The following is a 20,213-nucleotide window of genomic DNA, read 5'->3' as shown; positions in this document are numbered from 1 at the left end:
GGAGGACAAGAATAAGGTTAAGCTATCTCTCTCTCTCAATCTCTCTCTACACAGTTTTTCTCCTACTCTACTAATTCTCACACTGGAGGGTTCACTGGGGGACTACCCCGTTCCCCTCTGGGCTTGCATGCAGGTCACTTGACGGAGTCATCACCCTGAGCCAGAGTCTGAAGAGCCTGGACCAGTCCGACCCATCCACCCGGGAAGCAGAAACTTATAACCCTATCAGTTGGCGCCGTCTGTGGGAAATTAGTGGTTTATTCGTGTGCTAGTTGTGTTCACTACCGCCGGAGCCCTCCCTTCTCACCATCACCTTCCCCTCTTGCCCGTCCAGGTGTATGGTCACGACTAGGTCCATGGCTTCTCACCACAACGCCGCCGATCACCAAACAGATCCTTCCCACCCAACCAACCCACCACAACACATCATCGAACTCACCAACAGCATCAACCGCATGGCCGAACAAAACCAGGCCCTGATCAATGCGTTACTCCAAAGAAACCCCCCCCGTTCCACCTCCAAACATTCCACCCAACCAAGGAACAACCCCAGGCCATACTGCTCCACAACCCCCTCCGCCTAACCCAGAAGGTTCGCAGCTCCTTCCTCCCCAACATGAAAACCTACCACCTCCACCTCCACGCCCGCCAGTCGCAGCACTGACCCCTGAGGGGGAAGCTAGCAGTGTCCAGCCTCCATTGGCCGACCATGGCGACAACATTCCCCTCTGGGACGCTGAAATCCGAGCTATGAAACTCCAACTACAAGGCGTCATGCAAAACATTCAGCACAAGCCCTCAGCCACCACCAACTCACCTTTTGTTGCCTCCATCCGCGACAAACCATTGCCTGCCAAGTTCAAGATGCCTACCATTGACTCCTTCGATGGCACGACGGACCCAGTCGACCATCTGGAAACCTACCGCACCCTCATGGTCCTCCATGCCTTCCCTGACGAGATCATGTGCCGAGCTTTTCCAGTGACACTAAAGGGATCAGCTCAGCTGTGGTTTAGCCAACTACCGGCGGACTCCGTCTCCACCTTTCAACACCTTAGTGACTCCTTCCTGAGCCATTTTATTGGAGCCCAGCGTCAGAGGCGCCCAGCCACCCAGCTCCTTAACATTCGTCAAACCGAGGGGGAGTCGCTCCGCAGCTTTGTCACCCGCTTCAACACCGAAGCCCTTCAAGTAGCGGAGAATGACGACAAGGTCATCCTCACCGCCTTTATAGCCGGCCTGCGGTCGTCTGATTTCCTTTTCTCCCTCTCCAAAAGCCCTCCAACCACCATGGCAGCTCTACTATCCAAAGCCCAGAGATACATAAATGCTGAAGATTCCCTGGCCGCTCGGCAAGAGCCGACTCCTAAAAATCCGACTCCCAGAGAAAAGAGGAAAGACTCCGAACCCAGAATCGCCCAGTATAATAGCCAAACACCCCACTATAATGACCGCCCCCTCCCCGAACTGACCGGTCGACTCCGACCCGACCGCCCGGTCGGTTCGAGCGGTATACCCCTCTCAACTCCCCAATGGAGCACGTCCTCAATCAGATCCAGCGGGACTACCCCCTCAAATGGCCCCTACCGTCCCGAAACCCTTCCACCCGGAAAGATCAGTCCAAATACTACCGCTTCCACCAAGACCATGGCCATACCACCGACGAGTGCATTAACCTCAAAGACCAGATCGAGACCTTCATCCGCCAGGGCCGCCTCAGCCGATTCACAGACCCCCGTCCCCCACAGAGACAAAGAACTGACCATCCCAGGAACAATCGCCGACGCACACCACCCCGCAATCAAGCCCCACCAAACGAAGGCCACGATCGCCCCCCACCACAGCCTCGGCCTCCGGGCAATCCCCCTCCACCAGTCGGAGAAATCAGAGTCATTTCGGGGGGCCTTGCTTGCGGGGGGCCATCCCGCTCGGCTCAGAAGGCAGAACTCAGAAAAATCAGACAAGGCTCAGACAAAGCAGTGGCGACAGTGGACCAACCTCCCAAACAGTCAAAATAATGGATCGAACCCATCACCTTCACCGATACCGACTGTGCAGGAGTCCGTTACCCACATGATGACCCCCTTGTCATTTCCGCCATCCTCTCCAACTACAAAGTCAGACGAGTCCTCATAGACAACGGCAGCTCCTCAGACATCATCTTCCTCAATTGCTTCCGCCAACTCAAGATTGGGGAAGAAAGCTTGTCCCCTCTCCAAACCCCTCTGGTCGGCTTCACCGGCGACCGAGTGACCTCCATCGGCTCCATCGATCTGCCTATCACCATCGGCGAGCACCCGCGGCAGACCACCAAGCTGCTCACCTTCCTTGTGGTCGACTGCCCCTCCGCTTACAACATTATCCTTGGCCGCACAGCCCTAAATGCCTTCCAAGCCATCACTTCCACATATCATCTGGCCATGAAATTTTCCACCAATCTCGGCGTCGGAACTGTCAAAGGCGAACAAACCATGGCCAGGGAGTGTTATGTCGCCTCGCTCAAAGAAGTCAAGCTAAAAGAGGCCATGATCATCGAAGGGCTTGACGTCCGAGACGAAGATGAGCTGGTCAGAGGTGAACCTGTAGAGGAACTTGTTGAAGTCAACATCGACCCCACCAACCCAATCAGAACAGCCAGGATCGGCAGCCAATTACCCGCCCAGGCCAAGGCCGACCTTACTGCTCTCTTAACCGAGCACAGAGATGTCTTCGCCTGGACCCACTCTGACATGCCAGGCATCGACCCCTCCTTCATAACCCATCGCCTCAACATCGAACCCCATTTTCGACCCCACCGCCAGAAACAACGCATTTTCCATCCGGAGCGCAACACCCTTATAGCCGCCGAAGTTGACAAACTCCTCGAGGCCCAATTCATCAAAAACGTGGACTATCCTCAATGGCTGTCCAATGTGGTCCTCGTCCGCAAACACAATGGCAGGTGGCGACTCTGTGTCGACTACTCTGACCTGAACCGAGTTTGTCCCAAAGACAGCTACCCCCTTCCCCGCATAGATCTGCTGGTCGACGCCACAGCCGGTCATCAAATGCTCAGCTTCATGGATGCTTTCTCTGGATACAACCAAATCTTGATGCACACATCTGACCAGGAGCACACATCATTTATTACCGACCGAGGTACCTACCACTACTGTGTAATGCCGTTCGGATTGAAGAATGCTGGGGCCACTTATCAGCGGCTGGTTAACACCATTTTCCATCACCAAATAGGCCGGAATATGGAAGTCTACGTCGACGACATGCTAGTCAAAAGCAAGTACTCCTCCGATCACCTTACTGATTTACGTGAGACCTTCGCCACCTTGCGCAAATACCAGATGAAGCTCAACCCAGAGAAGTGCGCCTTCGGCGTAGGGTCTGGCAAATTTTTGGGCTTTATGGTCAGTCAGCGCGGCATCGAGGCTAACCCTGAGAAGATCAAGGCTTTAGTCGAGATGCAGTCGCCGAGGACGGTCAAAGAAGTTCAGAGGCTCACCGGCCGAGTGGCGGCCCTTAACCGCTTCATATCCCGCGCGACAGATAAGTGCTTGCCCTTCTTCAAAGTTCTTCGGCAGACTTTTGAATGGACAGCCGAATCCGAGGAGGCCTTCCAACAGTTAAAACAATGCATGGCCAACCCCCCCTTCTCTCCCAGGCAATCACGGGCGAACCCCTCTTTCTCTACCTAGCAGTATCAGGAACCGCAGTCAGTGCAGCTCTCCTTCGAGAAGATGGCTCGGTCCAACGACCGGTCTATTACATTAGCCGAGCTCTCAGGGGCACGGAGCAGAACTACCCCTTGCTGGAAAAACTGTCCCTGGCCTTGGTCATTGCCTCTAGACGACTTCGCCCATACTTCCAAGCTCACTCCATAGTGGTCCTCACCGACCAGCCCCTGAAGAAAGTCATGCAGCAACCAGAACTCTCAGGCAGACTGATGCAGTGGTCCGTAGAACTCAGCCAGTTTGACATCTCTTATCGCCCTCGGACAGCAATCAAGGGGCAGGCTGTAGCTGACTTCATCATGGAGTTCACCAGGCCAACCCCAACCACCACACCTCCGCCCCTATCAGCTCCAACAGAGCCAGAAGATCCTCATTCTTGGACTCTCAATGTTGACGGGTCGTCCCGAAGAGAAGGAAGCGGTGCCGGCCTCATCCTCACCTCTCTTGAGGGCGGCCACTTCAAATGTGCCCTCCGTTTCCTGTTTGAAGCAACCAACAATGAAGCCGAGTACGAGGCACTAATAGCAGGACTCCACCTTGCCAAGGACATAGGGGTCAGCCACCTTCGAGTTTTCAGCGACTCCCAACTCGTCGTCGGTCAGATGACGGGGGACTTTGACGCCAAGGACGATACGATGCAAGCTTACAGAGACCTGGCACTCCCCCTTGCTCGCCTCTTCACTACCTTCCACATCAGGCATATTCCTCGGGCAAAAAACTCCAAAGCAGATGAGATGGCTCAATTGGCTTCGGCTGACCATCCCACCCTCAGCCATGATGTCCGCGTTGAATATCTACACCACCCGGTCGTTTCACCCGATCTACAAGCCATACAGTGCATTCAAAATGAACCTATCCCTTGGGCGTCCGACATCCTCCTATTCTTGACCACAAGAGCACTCCCAGATGACCAGCTGCAGGCTTCCAAAGTCCGATCCTGCGCCTCCAATTACGTCCTTATCGATGATATATTGTACAAACGCGGCTTCTCCCGGCCATATCTACGGTGCCTCAATCCAGCGCAAGCAACTTACGTAATGCAGGAGATCCATGAGGGGATTTGTGGCAATCACTCAGGAGGCAGGTCCATTGCCCAGAAGATACTCCGTACTGGGTACTTTTGGCCAACTCTCAATCAGGATGCGACCGACTTCGTGCTCAAATGCGATAAATGTCAACGCTTCGCCAACATCCCTCACGCCCCTCCCACAGAGTTGATCACACTCTACAGCCCTTATCCGTTTGCCAAGTGGGGGATCGACCTGGTCGGTCCGCTTCCCACCGGTCGAGGTCAGACCAAGTTCGCAATCGTTGCTATTGATTACTTCACCAAATGGGTCGAGGCTGAACCCATTGCCACAATCACCGAGCGGAACACCACCAGGTTTATCTGGCAATCGATCATTTGTCGATTTGGCATCCCTCAAGCCATCATCTCTGACAATGGAAAACAATTCGATAACGCGAAGTATAGAAAATTTTATGCAGATCTCCAGATCCAACCGTGCTTCTCCTCCCCCGGTCACCCCCAAGCAAACGGCCAAGTTGAGGTCACCAACCGTTCCCTCCTGAAAATCATCAAAACCAAGCTCGAAGCTGCTAAAGGCCTTTGGGCCGAGGAACTGCCAAATGTACTCTGGGCTTACCGAACCACTGCTCGCACTCCCACTGGTGAAACCCCTTTTCGCTTAACATATGGCGCTGATGCGGTTATTCCGGTAGAAGTTGGTTTGCCCACTCCCAGGATTTTACATCCGGATCTGGCCGCAGCCGACGAACTCCACCGAACAGACCTGGACCTCGTCGAAGAGCTCAGAGAGACCGCTGCCATCAGATTGGCTTCGTACCAGCAGAAAATGAGAACACACTACAACCGCCGAGTTCGACCACGAGAGTTCTCCGTGGGGGACCTTGTCTTGCGAGAAGTGACTCTTGCCACAAAGAATCCAACTGAGGGCAAACTGGCAGCCAAATGGGAGGGGCCCTACGTTGTGAAAGCCCGACCACGACCAGGCACTTACCGACTTCAAGACATGGAAGGCCGAGACCTGCCCCATCCCTGGAATGCAGAACATTTGAAGCGTTACTACCAATAAGTTCATATTTTGTATTGTCAACATTGTTGTATTCCCCTTTCCATACATAATGTAAATCCCGACTGATGGCCTCGGTTTTCGTAATTCAATTGTTTCTATGTGGCCCCAATAACTTTTCCACTTGCAGCACTTCAAAAGCCTCGGTCAGACCGAGCCCTTCAAAAGCCTCAGCCAAACTGAGCACTTTAAAAGCCTCGGCCAGACCGAGCCCTTCAAAAGCCTCGGCCGGACTGAGCCCTTCAAAAGCCTCAGCCAGACCGAGCACCTCAAAAGCCTCGGCCAGACCGAGCACCTCAAAAGCCTCGGCCAGACCGAGCACCTCAAAAGCCTCAGCCAGACCGAGCACTTCAAAAGCCTCGGCCAGACCGAGCACCTCAAAAGCCTCGGCCAGACCGAGCACCTCAAAAGCCTCAGCCAGACCGAGCACTTCAAAAGCCTCGGCCAGACCGAGCCCTTCAAAAGCCTCAGCCGGACCGAGCACTTTAAAAGCCTCGGCCAGACCAAGCACTTCAAAAGCCTCGGCCAGACCGAGCACCTCAAAAGCCTCGGCCAGACCGAGCACTTCATAAGCCTCGGCCAGACCGAGCACTTCAAAAGCCTCGGCCAGACCGAGCACTTCGAAGGCCTCTGCTAGACCAAGCACTTCGAAGGTCCCTGCCAGACTGAGCACTTCAAAAGCCTCAGCCTGACTGAACACTTCAACGCCCAGCAGCACCACATTTTCAACACTTAGTCACATTCTGAAGCTTCTTCACAGTTCTAGGATCACGTCTTGCCAACTCGTTAGTTACAATACAACCGAGTTAAATCCTCCATATACTCTCACGTATTTCATCTAATGATCAGATTATTTGCCAACTAGTTAGTTACAATTTACAACCTGCCTCCTACTCCACTTTTTCCATTATCTTTTCAATTTTCATACAACTCCAATCGTACTCCGCAAAATAAACATTTCATTCATGATGTTTAACTTTCACATTACACGATCTTTTTATTGACCCAATCTTTTTGACCAGTTTTAATCACAACATTTCACTCACACTGGCAGCATAAGCAAAATACACAAAATTCAACTGGCTATACATTCATCCATTACAATTAAATAATCTTTGTACACAACTTTATTACAGTTAAATTCTCCATACCTTCATTTATTCCTTTACAATGTGTTTACAACCAAAAAAAAAAAAAAAAAAAAAAAAAAAAAAAAAAAGCAAACCACAGAGCACGTCCAGATCTTCTTCTCCTTGGCTACTTTTCCTCGCTGGATGCCAGATCCTCTTCTTCAACGCCTTCGTCCAGGGGGGTCTGGGCCACATCATCCTCGCCTATTGTCACACTACTCAGGTCCAAGTTTGGGAACAGCTCCTCAGCTCTACGCTTGAACATTTTCCAACCGCTGTCCCAGAACTCGGCCATTTCGCGCTTATAGAAGTCGGACTGCTAGAAGCTTTCAATCACCTCTGATTCCGTCCTACCCCCAGCCGTCTTCCTTGATGGGCCCACCCCCCCAGGCTCTTGACCAGCCAGACTCCTGGCGACGGCAGCATCCACCACCATCTGGAATTCGGGGGACCCTTTATATTGCTCCACTGCCGCGACGCATAGATCAGGGTAGGCCGCCTTTTCAGACGCTGCCTTCGCCCTCTCCTCGTCTAGCTCCCTTTGCAGGGCCCCCCTTTCAGCAGCCGCCGTCGCCCTCTCCTCTTCCATCCCCTTCCTCAGACTCTCCAGCTCCGCCGCCACCTTCGCTTTCTCCATCTCCCATTCCCTCAGAAGCCTCCCCTTGTCCTCCTCTGCTCTGGCGCGCTCCTCCCCCAGCTCCTTCAACAGGTCTCCAATTCTAGAGTCCGCTTCATCCTTTTGCCTGACCAGCTCTTCATTGCTGGTCATAGCCTCTTCGTGCCGCTCGACTGCCACGGCGCAGGCCCTCTTAGACTCTTCCAACTTTTTCTGTTCACCAGCCAGTTGGAACTCCAGCGACACAACCTTACGGCGTGTGTCCTCCAGTTCCAACTTGACTGCTGACAGATCAGCATAGGCAGTCTCCCAGTCGGCACTGTCCTTCCTCAATTTGGCCAACTGGGTCCTGGCCTCCTCAGCCTTCAACTTGGCGGCCCCAGGTTTCCTAAGAAGAGCCCCCGCCAAGGTGGTTACCTCCATTTGGGCGGAGCATAACCCCCTCAGCAGGTCGGCCTCACTATACCCAGATGCCGCGCGCAGAGCTCCCTCATCCACAATCTTCACCAGGCGGTCGGCTCCCGCCCTGGCTGGACCTTCTTCTCCCTCCAACCTTCCAGCTACCGCGCGCGCATGATAAATCGCCGTAGCCACACGAACCCCTCCTTCTTGGGGGTCAGGCCTCCTCTGGACCTGTTCCCTCCCGCTCGGCGCCGTCTCACCCACCCCAGTCTCCACTTGTACTGGTGGAGCCATCTCCACAACCTCCACCGTTGGGATGATCTCCACCACCTCTGGGGCGTCCTTTGCCGCAGGGACCTCCGCATCCGTTGGGGCCACCTTCGCCCTCTTGGCCCCAGACTCCTCTGCAGCCTCCTCTGGGGCTCCCCTCTTCTTCTTCTCCTTCTTTTTCTTCAGAGCCGCCACCGCCTCTCTGGCCTTTTCTTTTACAGGGTCTACAGGCGGCGGCCGCAGCTTAAAGCTGCTTAAGTCTTTTTCCCCCAACGGCCTGGGGCGCGGTCGGATCCTCTCCCGCGAGATCGGTTCAGGCGGTCGGTCCCTCTGCGCCTTTATCAACTTCGCAGCCTTGGCCATAACGGCTCGATCCTCTACCTCCTGTGCTCTTCTTCTCTCCTCCAACTCCGCCCGGTCGAGGTCTCCACCTTTCGGCTGCGGTCCCAGCCCCGCCTCAAACAGTGCAGACGGCTGGACAAGATCGTCCCATCTGGCTTTCTCTCTCTCTTTCCACTCCCTCACTCTCTTCACCCTCTCTTCCGCCATCGCCCCCAACCTAGACTCCATCGACCGAGTTGGCACCTTCCAGATGGTGAGCACCCCCATCCCCCCATTAACTGACACGAAGAACCACCGTGGCCGCCACCCCTTGATCGACGTAGGCAGACCTGCCACCAACCCCCTGCCCATCACCGCCTGTAGGGTGACCCAAGTCTCTTGCTGCCCCGACGCTTTGTAACATGAGAAGAACTCGTCGATCGTCATGGCCTCCCCTCCATTCGCCTTAGGCCACGCACTCGCACAGGCCATCAGAATCTTCCACGCATTGGGCATCAACTGCCCCGGCGTTACCTCCAGGCGATTTAGCACGTCAACCACCACTTGAGGCAATGGCAGCCTCAGCCCCCCTTTCAGCGCCTCCTCGTACAGGGAAAACTCCCCTGGCTTCACCATAGACGGCCTTTCCTCTAGTGTTGGCAGCCGTAAATCTACCTCCGCCGGAATCTGGTACCGCTCCCTAATCGCCTCCAAATCCGCCACCGTGAGTGTGGATTTGTCCGCCTTAGTGTGCCACTGCTCCGACTCCACCTGGTTTAGTGGCTTTGGGGCCAATATCAAGGCCGACGCCTCCGTCCTGTACTGCGCTGCTAACTCCTCCCCATCATCATCCCCCAACGGGTCCACCCTCACATTAACTACTTCTTCTTGTGCCATTTCTAGGGCTTGCTCACAAAACACTTCTGACGCAGACGCAAGGAAGTTAAGAGAATGCTACACAGATACGTCGCACGCCGTGAAGGAGTTAACACTTGGATATTTTGAGTTTTTGTACAAAGGTAGGTGAAACGCATTATACCCAAAACCTACGGTTTTACCCGTATTCCATGGATCCACATTAATTTTCGCCCGTTTCAAAACCTTTCAAATCAACCGCCAAAACCGCCTTTTCAAAACCCCCCGTGACCTATCGTTTCATTTTCTGCTCCAACGCTTCATTTCCCCCACGATACTGCCACGTGTGTGGCCACGATGCACTGTCCCCTCCCCTTACCCTGTCCTTTCCATTTTCACATCAGCACATTTTTGAGCCCCGCGCCGTCCTGGTCGGCACGCCTCACGGTCGACCCCTCCCGCTCGGCCACCCTCGCGGTCGGCACGCCTCACGGTCGACCCCTCCCGCTCGGCCACCCTCGCGGTCGGCACGCCTCACGGTCGACCCCTCCCGCTCGGCCACCCTCGCGGTCGGCACGCCTCACGGTCGACCCCTCCCGCTCGGCCACCCTCGCGGTCGGCACGCCTCACGGTCGACCCCTCCCGCTCGGCCACCCTCGCGGTCGGCACGCCTCACGGTCGACCCCTCCCGCTCGGCCACCCTCGCGGTCGGCACGCCTCACGGTCGACCCCTCCCGCTCGGCCACCCTCGCGGTCGGCACGCCTCACGGTCGACCCCTCCCGCTCGGCCACCCTCGCGGTCGGCATGCCTCACGGTCGACCCCTCCTACCCGGCCGCCCTCACGGTCAGTTCCTCCCGCCCAGTCACCCTTGCGGTCGGCACACCTTCCAGTCGGCCTCTCCACTCGTTTCACACTTCTCTTCCTTCTTACTATTCCCTTCGTTGGTCTAAAGCTGCACTCGGAAATGGGGGACTACTGACATGGATAGGCCCACAAGGCATACGGCCCACAGTAAACCACCCCAAACCCATCGCTTGGGACCAATGACATAACCTGGTTGGCAAAGCCCAGGACAGCTGGAGGCCATCTAGACATGGAGGGCCAATGGCATTTGGGCACATGGCAGGTGGGACACGGGCCACATCAGCAGACAAAGATCTGCAGAGTTATTATCACAACACATCACCATTAATGCATCCCATCACAGCATTTATTACGACAGCACCCCCCCCGCCGGAACAGAGCCTCCATCACCCTGAACAAGGTAAGCTACGGCACAGGCTTTCGGAGAAGGAAAGCACGTCATAAGAGACAGGAAAAATGATAACTAAAGAATAAAAGCAAGGATAGGAGGACAAGAATAAGGTTAAGCTATCTCTCTCTCTCGATCTCTCTCTACACAGTTTTTCTCCTACTCTACTAATTCTCACACTGGAGGGTTCACTGGGGGACTACCCCGTTCCCCTCTGGGCTTGCATGCAGGTCACTTGACGGAGTCATCACCCTGAGCCAAAGTCTGAAGAGCCTGGACCGGTCCGACCCATCCACCCGGGAAGCAGAAACTTATAACCCTATCACAACTCATGAAATTTTTTATTATATTTCATGTGGTGTTTAGTTATGATTTTTTTTAGTTATGATTTAAAAAATATAAAATTATGTTATTTTCTTTTTTAATTACAAGAAACATATCATACTTATTTTTTTGAGAAATGTGTACTATAATATTTCTCATTTTTCATATCTTTCAATAGTTATTCTTCATCTATTTTTTGAGAAATAGTTATTCTTTCAATAGTTAGCGGTTGTTTGGAGTGTCCTAAATAAGTGTACTTTTTGTTTTTTGAACTAAAAAATTAAGGAAAAAAATATGGATATTTGGGTTAACTTTTTGACTTTTTATAGAAAAATATGTATTAAAAAATTGTATAAATTAGTGTGTAGGGAAAAATTAAGATTAAGAGTTGTGCAACCATAATTTTTGACTTTTGATGAATAGTAATAACTTTTTAACTTTTTGATTTTTTAGTTTTTTAGCAACTTACCAAACTTGACCTTAGTAAAATTTGATGAAAAGGTATTGGAGCATATTATGGGTCAATTTGAAAATATGGTTAAAAATCAAATTTTGACTTTTAATTTATTTTAAGTGACATTACTTTTCTATTTTTTTATATATTTTTTAAAACAAGTTTTAAAAAATCAAAAAAAATTAACTTCTAAGTTTTTAACTAACTTTTCACTTAAATTTGAGGAGAAAAAAAATTAAAGAACTGGAAAGGCTCTTAAAGGACAAATTATGATTTAGCCTCACAACAAACACAGCCTTAAACGATCCATCCAATTATTAAACCGGGTGAATCCAGATCCGAAATCTCCAAACCACGAAGCAGTCCATTAACCCACACCGAAAATAGCCGTTTTTCTTTAACCCTCTCTGCAAAACCAGCCACCCCAGCAACCCGAAACGCTCCTCTCTCTCTCTCTCTCTCTCTCTCTCTCTCTCTCTCAATCAATTCATGGAGGAATCCAATCAATCCAACATTCCACGACTTTTTCTGAGTCCACAATGAGTCTACCATGTCATTAAAATTTCATACCTGAGTCGGCAAAGAACAACAGCAACAACAACGTTAACAATGTCTGAAGTGGATCACTTGCTGTCAAAGAAGGTCGCCGATCGGTACCTCAAGCGCGAAGTCCTCGGCGAAGGAACCTATGGAGTTGTCTATAAAGCTATTGACACCAAGGTATGTCTAGGGTTTCTTAGATCTACGAACGATTGTTTTTTTGCTATTTTGAGGGTGTTTGGTTTCTCAGAAAATGGAGGAAAAAGCAAAAATTGGGTCTTCTTCCTATTTCATTTTTTCCCCTTGCTTTTGATTTTGTATAGATTGGTGGGTGAGAAATTGGAGGAAAGGGTTTTATTAAAATGAATATTTTAGGGTTTTGTGTGTTTCTTTTATTTGTTTTCAGAAGTTGAAGATGATGACTAAACCCAAAACCATATGGCATTAGGCTCAGTTGAGGGTGTTGGTTGCCCTTTTCTTTTTTTGATATATATTTTTTCTTTTAATCTTAAAATTATGGAAAGTTAATGTTTGTGTTCAAAATTTAGCCGATGTTGAAATTTCTTGTCAGCAGCTGCAGAGTGGGTGAGTGAGTTTTTATGAATACTTGTGTGGACAAGTGACATTCACTGTTTTAGAGTTTCAAAGGTCGATAAAAGACTTTATATACTGTTTCAGAGGTTGAATTTTGGGAGGCCTATGGCTACGGTGTTTTTCTTGTGAAAGAGATGGATATTGGAGGAGAGTGGTTGTGGAAAAATATGGCTATTCTTGGGGTGATTGGTTGTCTTGGAGATGAACTTTTCTCATTGGGGGGGGGGGGGGGAAGGTGGGGAGGGGTGATAGGGTGAAGTTTTGGTACCAGAACTGGTGTGAAGAGGATGTGCTGGAAAAAGATTTATCCTGCCATTTTTGTTGTTGCCATTGACAGAGAGAGAGGCCTCCGTGGATGACTAAGTTTGGGGTTCTGGTGGTGAGAGGTTTTGGGACATTGGTTTGAGAAGAAATTTGTAAGATTGTGAGTTGCATCAGTTCTCTAATCTGCTTCTTCTTTATGGATTTAGAGGCTTTAGCGATGATGCAGATGTTTTCTGGTGGACAACTAATAGGAGAGGAAATCCTTTTATGGAGCTTTATCGGGGGGGATGTTGGGAGGTGTTGTTTATGTGGAAAGGTAATTAGTCTTGTGCCCCCTCGAAGGTAGTCTTTTTTCTTTTCTTTTCTTTTCTTTTCTTTTTTTTTTTTTTTATGTGGAATGCGTCTTATGAGAAGATTCTTACTATTGATAACTTTACTTAATGTCTGCATTTCTTGGTGAATTTGTGTTGCGTATTCAAGAGGGACAAATAAATGGTTTCCCATCTCATGATTCATTGTTGGATGATGAGGGAGATGTGGTGGTGGATTTTAGCTCTTTTGGCATGCATTAGATCTTGCAAAATAGTGTGAAGGGGGTTTTTCTTTATTGGTGGAGGAGGTGGGGTTGGGAGAAAGATATGTAGGGTGTGGAAGCTTACTCCTTTGTGCATGATGTGGTTTTATAGAGGGAGCAACAGAAGGACTTTTCAAGGCATGGAGGATCCCATCTATAGCATAAGATTTTCTTTTTTGTCTATTCTATAAAGATGGATTTCAAGGAGGGTTGTGCCTAGTCTTGATCATGTTGTGGATTATGTAGATTCTCTTCACCTATAAGAAGTTTTTGGTTTATAGACCGTTCGGGTTTTGGGATTTGTGTTCTCTTTTTGCCTAGTTTTTGTAATTGGGTTGTGTCCCCTCTATGCCCTTTTAATATAGTTTATCTATCGTTAAATAAATAAACCAAAAACAAAAAAACGAAAAGAAGGTTTAGACAAGTTATCAACCCATGTCATAATAAGACTCGACAAACTGTTTTAATTTGAATGTTAAATGTTGGTCTTGATATTGTAACTAATAGATTTGGTATCAGTTCTCAAACTGGTTGGGTTTCATCCTAGTAACATGTTGGTATCATTTACATCAACAGTTTTACTGTTTTTAATCTCATTTGGTCAAAGTAACTGGCTGAGAATCTAGTTTTTTGTTTGCACAGACAGGACAGACAGTTGCAATTAAAAAGATTCGGCTTGGGAAGCAGAAGGAAGGGGTGAATTTCACAGCTCTTAGAGAAATTAAATTGCTGAAGGAGCTAAAGGATCCAAATATAATCGAGTTGATTGATGCATTCCCTCATAAGGGGAATTTGCATCTTGTGTTTGAGTTCATGGAGACGGATCTAGAAGCTGTCATTCGTGATAGAAATATTGTTCTTTCACTATCTGATATAAAATCGTACCTTCAAATGACCTTGAAGGGACTTGCTTTCTGCCACAAGAAATGGGTCTTGCATAGGTACATTTCTTTTTTCTTCCCAAGAAACCTCTTTGAAGTCTTTGCTCGGTGTTACTTGGTCTTGAATATTTATTGCTTGTCCTTTTCAGGGATATGAAACCAAACAATTTGTTGATAGGATCTCGTGGACAGCTTAAACTTGCGGATTTTGGTTTAGCTCGTATATTTGGGAGCCCGGATCGTAGGTTCACTCACCAGGTATGCTTATCCTTCTGTATTGAACAGTGATCCATGTCAAGTATGCAAGTAGATTGTCAATTTAAGGTGCATAGACTTTTGAAACACAACATCCCAAATCACCATGCCACTCTATACAAAGTTATTGTTCTCATTGTAGTTATGACTTCATCTTTGTATTTCATCTTGAGCAATATTCTTTTTGTTTTGTACGTCAGTTTTTTTTTTTTTTTCGGTCATGTGTCTTTGCATAACTTGAAAATGCAACTTATTTTGTGCTTTGATTACTCTTCAATAGGTCTTTGCTCGATGGTATAGGGCACCTGAGCTGCTGTTTGGAGCCAAGGCTTATGGTCCTGCTGTGGATGTTTGGGCTGCAGCTTGTATATTTGCTGAACTCCTCCTACGTCGACCTTTTCTGCAGGTGAATCTAGATTATCGTGGTTATTACTTCCTGCGTCAGGGTTTTTTTTTTGTTAATTTGGAGAATTGGTTTCTTTTGGGTTGGATCATTTTGAATTGTAATTATATTTGTTATATATTTATAACTATGCTAATTTTGTATGAGAGTTCTGTATATTATTGTGTGGTAATTGGTTCTCATTTGTGCTTACTGATTTTTGTCTGATATTTTTCTTGGACCATTTAAAAATTGAAGCATAGTATCATGGATGCTATTTTGGACTAATTTTGGTTGTTTATTAATTTGTTTTTTTTCTTTATTTAGGATTATTTGTGGTTTTTAGTTGGTTTTAGCTGGTTGTTAAAGTGAGTTTCTTAGTTCTAAAATTTCAGAATCATAGTCCTTCTAAGTTATGGGTCTTTTAAATCAATGAAGAAAAGGTTCGAGATTCTTCTATCTAAAGATCTCTTTGGGATTGTCTGGTGTAATTCTAGCCATGGATCTGACTTATCAGAAAAATAGAATTCTAGCCATAGTTATGATGACAGGAAACTATTGAGTGATTCAGACTCCTCTTCTTCCCTCCATCCTGAATCGCAACAAGATTAACTGTTTTGGGCTAGGCTCTTACAACTTAAAAACGTGTTATTACTAGAAAGGGGTGTAGACTCACTTATATAGCTCTGCACAACACTTGGCTCTTGCTCACATGGGATTCAAGAGGTGGGTCATACAAATGTGGGATGGGGTGTTGCATGTCGCATCTCAAATTTCCCCCCCTTCCTCTTCCTATTGATTTATCTATGCTTTGGCACATGTTTAATCATTCTTTCAATCATTGAATGACATGGGGGAGTGTTCCTTATGTGGAAAGTCAAATTCTGATTAACCAACCAGTTCCCTTGTTGATTTATTAATTTCTTTTTTTGGGAGTGTGGGAATTGAAAATTGCCTGCTTGGGCTTAAAGGTTGAAATTGTACCACCTTATTAAAAGAGGGGAAAAAAGAATTGGTTGACATATGCAAGTGAATTCAGTCACACGACCACTGCACTTTGATTTATTGTTGGCATTTTGCTGCCTTCTAGAAATGGCTTGACTTGGAAGATCTAGAATGGAAGATGCTTAGAACCTTTTCAAGCTATTTGATGAGGAAGTTCTTTTTTTACCATTTTTTGTTGCACTGGGAAACACTGCACAAGTGCATCCAGACACCAATTTTGCCACTTGCACTTGTGTCCTACTTCATGCTCTTCTGACTTTGCTGAGTTAGATTAGTAGTTGTGTTTAACGATACATGGGTGCGCTTGTATGTGTGTGACCACCACCTATATGACAGTTATCACGTGAAAGAGTGGGTTTGTTCAGTTTCTCAATAATGAGGTTTATGCAAGTGGTGGCTTCTGGAAGGCGTATTGAATTTACATTTTAAATTACCCTTAATACATCTCTTGAATTAGTTGGTGGTTGCAGGCTATTGTGGGAATACAAAAATGTGACCAAGCTTCAGCATCAAACGAAATGTGTTGACTTTGTATAATATAGCATAGATTATTTTTCTTTGAGCTCATCATGAACCTTCTCTGTCATCCATCAGTTTCTTTTTTGCATCAATACATATTGCATTCCTACTTTTTTTTTTTACTGACTTTATTCAACTATTCTGAACCAGATGTTTTCTTCGTTTCTGTATTCTTTATATAATTCCCTGGGTACTAGGATTGGTTACTATGTTAAATGTGTGGGTTAATTCTTCTTTTATTTTTCAACAACAGCTTACTAACATCTAACTTCAGTGATATTCATTCTCCTAAATGATTTGTTGGTTTGATTGTTTTTAAATGTCCTTTTTAGGGTAATAGTGATATTGATCAACTGGGAAAAATCTTTGCTGCTTTTGGGACTCCAAAGCCGTCTCAGTGGCCTGATATAAAATACCTCCCTGACTACGTGGAATACCAATATGTTCCTGGACAGCCTCTTCGTCAATTATTTCCAATGGCTAGTGATGATGCTTTAGATCTCTTGTCAAAGATGTTCACATATGACCCAAAAGCGAGAATTTCTGCGCTCCAGGCATTAGAGCATAGGTATGCAAATTTGTCACTTAAATTTGGAAATTTTAGAGTTTCTGGCTCTCATTTTTGTTTTCCCTTAGGTACTTCTCATCTGGCCCACCTCCTACAGAACCAGCATTGCTCCCAAGACCTCCCCCAAAGAAGGAATCTCTGAATTCAAAGGTTTCGGATTTCAATATACATGAGGGTCCTACTGTGTTGTCCCCTCCCAGAAAGTCAAGAAGAGTGATGCCAAATCATGAGGGATTTGAGGGAAATGAATACCAATTAGATGATGCGAAAGAAGGCAGACCAGCAGCCCGTGAGAGGACTGAACACGTGCCGATGCCACTAGATTTTTCTGTCTTTGGATCAAGACCTCCTACTAGACCTACTATTAACAGGTAAAGCAAATTATCTATTTGATGTTTACCTAATGACCATCTGAGCATTATGTAGGTCTCAACCCCTCGAACTTCCACCAAGATACATATCTTAATTAAGTTTAGAGGGAACTACATTTTGATTTAAGATGGAGTTGGAATCTTGCATGCTAATTAATAATAATTTGGTGACGGTCCGGCACTTCTTTCCCGCCACCTAAGAAGCATAGACATGCAACACGACACAAAGATGCCAACACACGAATTTTCAAAAAATATCGGGCATGACACATGGGGCATGCACCAAGTATGTAGTTTTCTATAGTTATTATATATCATGCAATGAATATCATTCAAAGATAATAAATACGACTTAACACAAATTTCTAAAGCTTAAAGAAGGAATTAATAGGTATAAATTTATATTGTGTTTCTTTTATCTTTGGATTTCAAATTTGTAATGTGTTTCATGTTTGTTTAAGCAACGAACGTGTCTGTACTCCTAATGTTTGAAGCATGTTTGGGTTACATTTATTTAAAAAATAATAGGTCATACATGTCGAACAAACCCCTTGCACGACATGTTTGGTTGTGTGTTTGTACTTCTTAGCCCACCACTCATAAACATCCCCACCCCTTCCACACACGCCACCCCTTATCTCTTCCCCACTACCCAGGGCTACTCCCACCCCTTCCCTGCCCTTGACCACCTCCTCACACCTCTTCCCCATGACGCATAGCCACCCCCAACCCCTTCCTAGGTTTTTTTTTATTTTTTTATTTTTTATTTTTAATGTTAAAATAATAAAAAAGCAAAAACAATTTTTATAGTTATCAAACTTCTTTTTCTGTTTTGTTTTCTTTTGTTGCTGAAATTTTTTTGTCTACCAAACATGTTTCCTGATTTCAATTTTTTTAATGTTACCTAATTTCTGTAAACAGAAAATTAGCAATGTTACCAATCAGAAAATTTCTTCCAGGAAAATCACAAAGTCATGGACAAATAAATATATGTAAACACATTTTTTACTCAACGAACTTAATGGCAAAAACTTTGTAACTCTACGGGTAATTTTGGAAGTGCATGATGCCATGTTGACATAAATTGAGAGTGTTGTAATCGAGAGCATCTCACAAACTGCATTCAATCTAATATTGGCTATCAGGTGGCAAAGTTAGGAAATTGAATATGGATTCTAATATCATCTTTGTCATTGAGTTGAAATTTGCAAGAATGTATCATGTGTGTAATCTTGCTTGTGATTGATAGAGCTTTTTTTTCCCTCTCTTTTGCCTGCTCCTGCAGTGCTGACAGATCACACCTAAAGAGGAAATTGGATCTTGAGTTTCAACTTCCCGAAGAAGAAGACGAAGAATAATCTAATATATACACCTATTCATAGATTGGATATTATTGTGAGGGATCACTGCTTTATGAGGTATGCTATGGAGCTCTGTAATAATTAAACTAACTTCCTGGTTATTATGACGTCCTTTTGGGCCGGTTTGACAATTGCTTTTTTAGGCCTCGTTTGGCAAGAGGCTATTTTAGCCAATTAGTCAAAAAGTTACTAAATTAGCCAAAAAGCCAACAACCCATACCAAAAAGTCAAAGATTCTCTTTTCTCTCTACTTTTTGCACATCTTTTCGTAATTAGCCAAAAAGTCATCCCAAACATACAAGTTTTTTTTACCTACCCTTTTAGCCAAATAGCCAAAAAGTTACTAAATTAGCCTGTTCCCAAACGAGGCATTAGTAATTTTTTTCTCACTCTTTTACTTTTTTTTAGGATAAAATTGTTAAAAAAGTTCATGCATTTTTTTTGAGGATAAAATTGTTAAAAAAGTTAATGTGTTTGGCAAATATTAAAAAAGTTGCTTTTTGTTATTGGAATTTTTAAAATTCTTTTTAGATCCTTCTAGACTTGGAGGACCTGAAAACTAAAATAATTTCATTAAAGCCAAAAAATTGGGAGAAGTGTGACTTTTTTAGCATTTGCCAAACAGGGTGGGTCTTTGTTAAAAATGTGATTTTTTTTTTTTTTTTGTTTTCTTGTCATCTAAACTAGTGGCTTTTTTTAAACAAAAAACAAACTTAAATGGCTAAAAAGTGGCTTTTTTAATAGTGAACCAAACAGAGTTTGTAAATTTTTGTGTGAATTCTATAACGCTTATCTTCTTGAAATTGTTAGGGGAATGCAGAGTCACAAGTGAAAATAGCTCATCGTCATATCACAGTATTGAAGAGAGAGTCCCAAAAATTCGGTGAAGAAATAGAAAGTACCCTCTTTTGTGATCCTGAGAGATAAGTGTACACTAGCTTCTGCAAGACGATTTTGAAGATTTTTCTTATTATAATTAATGATGCTTGAATATGGTCAGATCAACGAATCAGTGTAATAAAATCCCAACATCTGATTTTGTATGTAAATCGGTTTTAGGGCGACCTTTATCATGATAGATGTTTGTTTTTCATAACTTGTTGGTTGATGGTATCAAAGTTTGCCATTCTATACATTATTTGTTCCATGACATTGTATTCAATGTTTCGTAATTTACTTGTGCCTTTGTTTTGTTCTGAAATATACTCTTCTACTTCTTCCATGAAACTTTTCGTTTTTCTCCTTCATTTTGCTCTATATTTTCACATCATGCTTTTGAGCTTAACAGTTAGTTATTTGTCTTATTGGATTGTGGATCAAGTTTTTAATACATGGCCGCATTAGGGAATTAACTTCATGGGTTAATTCAGCCATCTTCTTTAATCCTTGTTGCTCGAAAACAATGTACAGAGCCAATTATTATATCAGTAAATACTGGAAAACACAACTATGTGT

At 45.9% G+C, this 20,213-nt stretch overlaps 2 protein-coding genes across 3 annotated transcripts; both read left to right on the top strand.

The window, feature by feature from the left end:
* The first annotated feature begins 4,024 nt into the window (after positions 1-4,024).
* Positions 4,025-6,958, top strand: LOC114264640 (uncharacterized). Its single transcript, XM_082908619.1, has 2 exons — positions 4,025-4,839; positions 6,955-6,958. The coding sequence occupies exons 1-2, from the start codon at positions 4,025-4,027 to the stop codon at positions 6,956-6,958; spliced, it is 819 nt and encodes a 272-aa protein (XP_082764745.1).
* A 4,785-nt stretch (positions 6,959-11,743) lies between these two features.
* On the top strand, positions 11,744-19,959 carry CDKD1;3 (cyclin-dependent kinase D1;3). 2 transcript variants are annotated; one of them, XM_082907745.1, is made up of 8 exons: positions 11,744-12,164; positions 14,059-14,357; positions 14,447-14,555; positions 14,833-14,958; positions 16,791-17,026; positions 17,095-17,397; positions 18,683-18,815; positions 19,569-19,959. In XM_082907745.1, exons 1-7 carry the CDS (start codon positions 12,054-12,056, stop codon positions 18,753-18,755), a joined length of 1,257 nt encoding a protein of 418 aa, XP_082763871.1. In that variant the 5' UTR covers positions 11,744-12,053; the 3' UTR covers positions 18,756-18,815; positions 19,569-19,959. The 2 variants fall into 2 exon arrangements, with proteins under 2 accessions (XP_082763871.1, XP_082763872.1); XM_082907746.1 differs by having other exon boundaries at positions 11,829-12,164; positions 18,683-18,901; positions 19,134-19,959.
* Positions 19,960-20,213: the final 254 nt, after the last annotated feature.

Source organism: Camellia sinensis, chromosome 15 (assembly GCF_055761805.1).
Source record: "Camellia sinensis isolate YWXY chromosome 15, ASM5576180v1, whole genome shotgun sequence".
NCBI lineage: Eukaryota > Viridiplantae > Streptophyta > Magnoliopsida > Ericales > Theaceae > Camellia > Camellia sinensis.
Note: the sequence above shows the minus strand (reverse complement) of the source record. Positions and strands in the feature narration are given on the sequence as shown.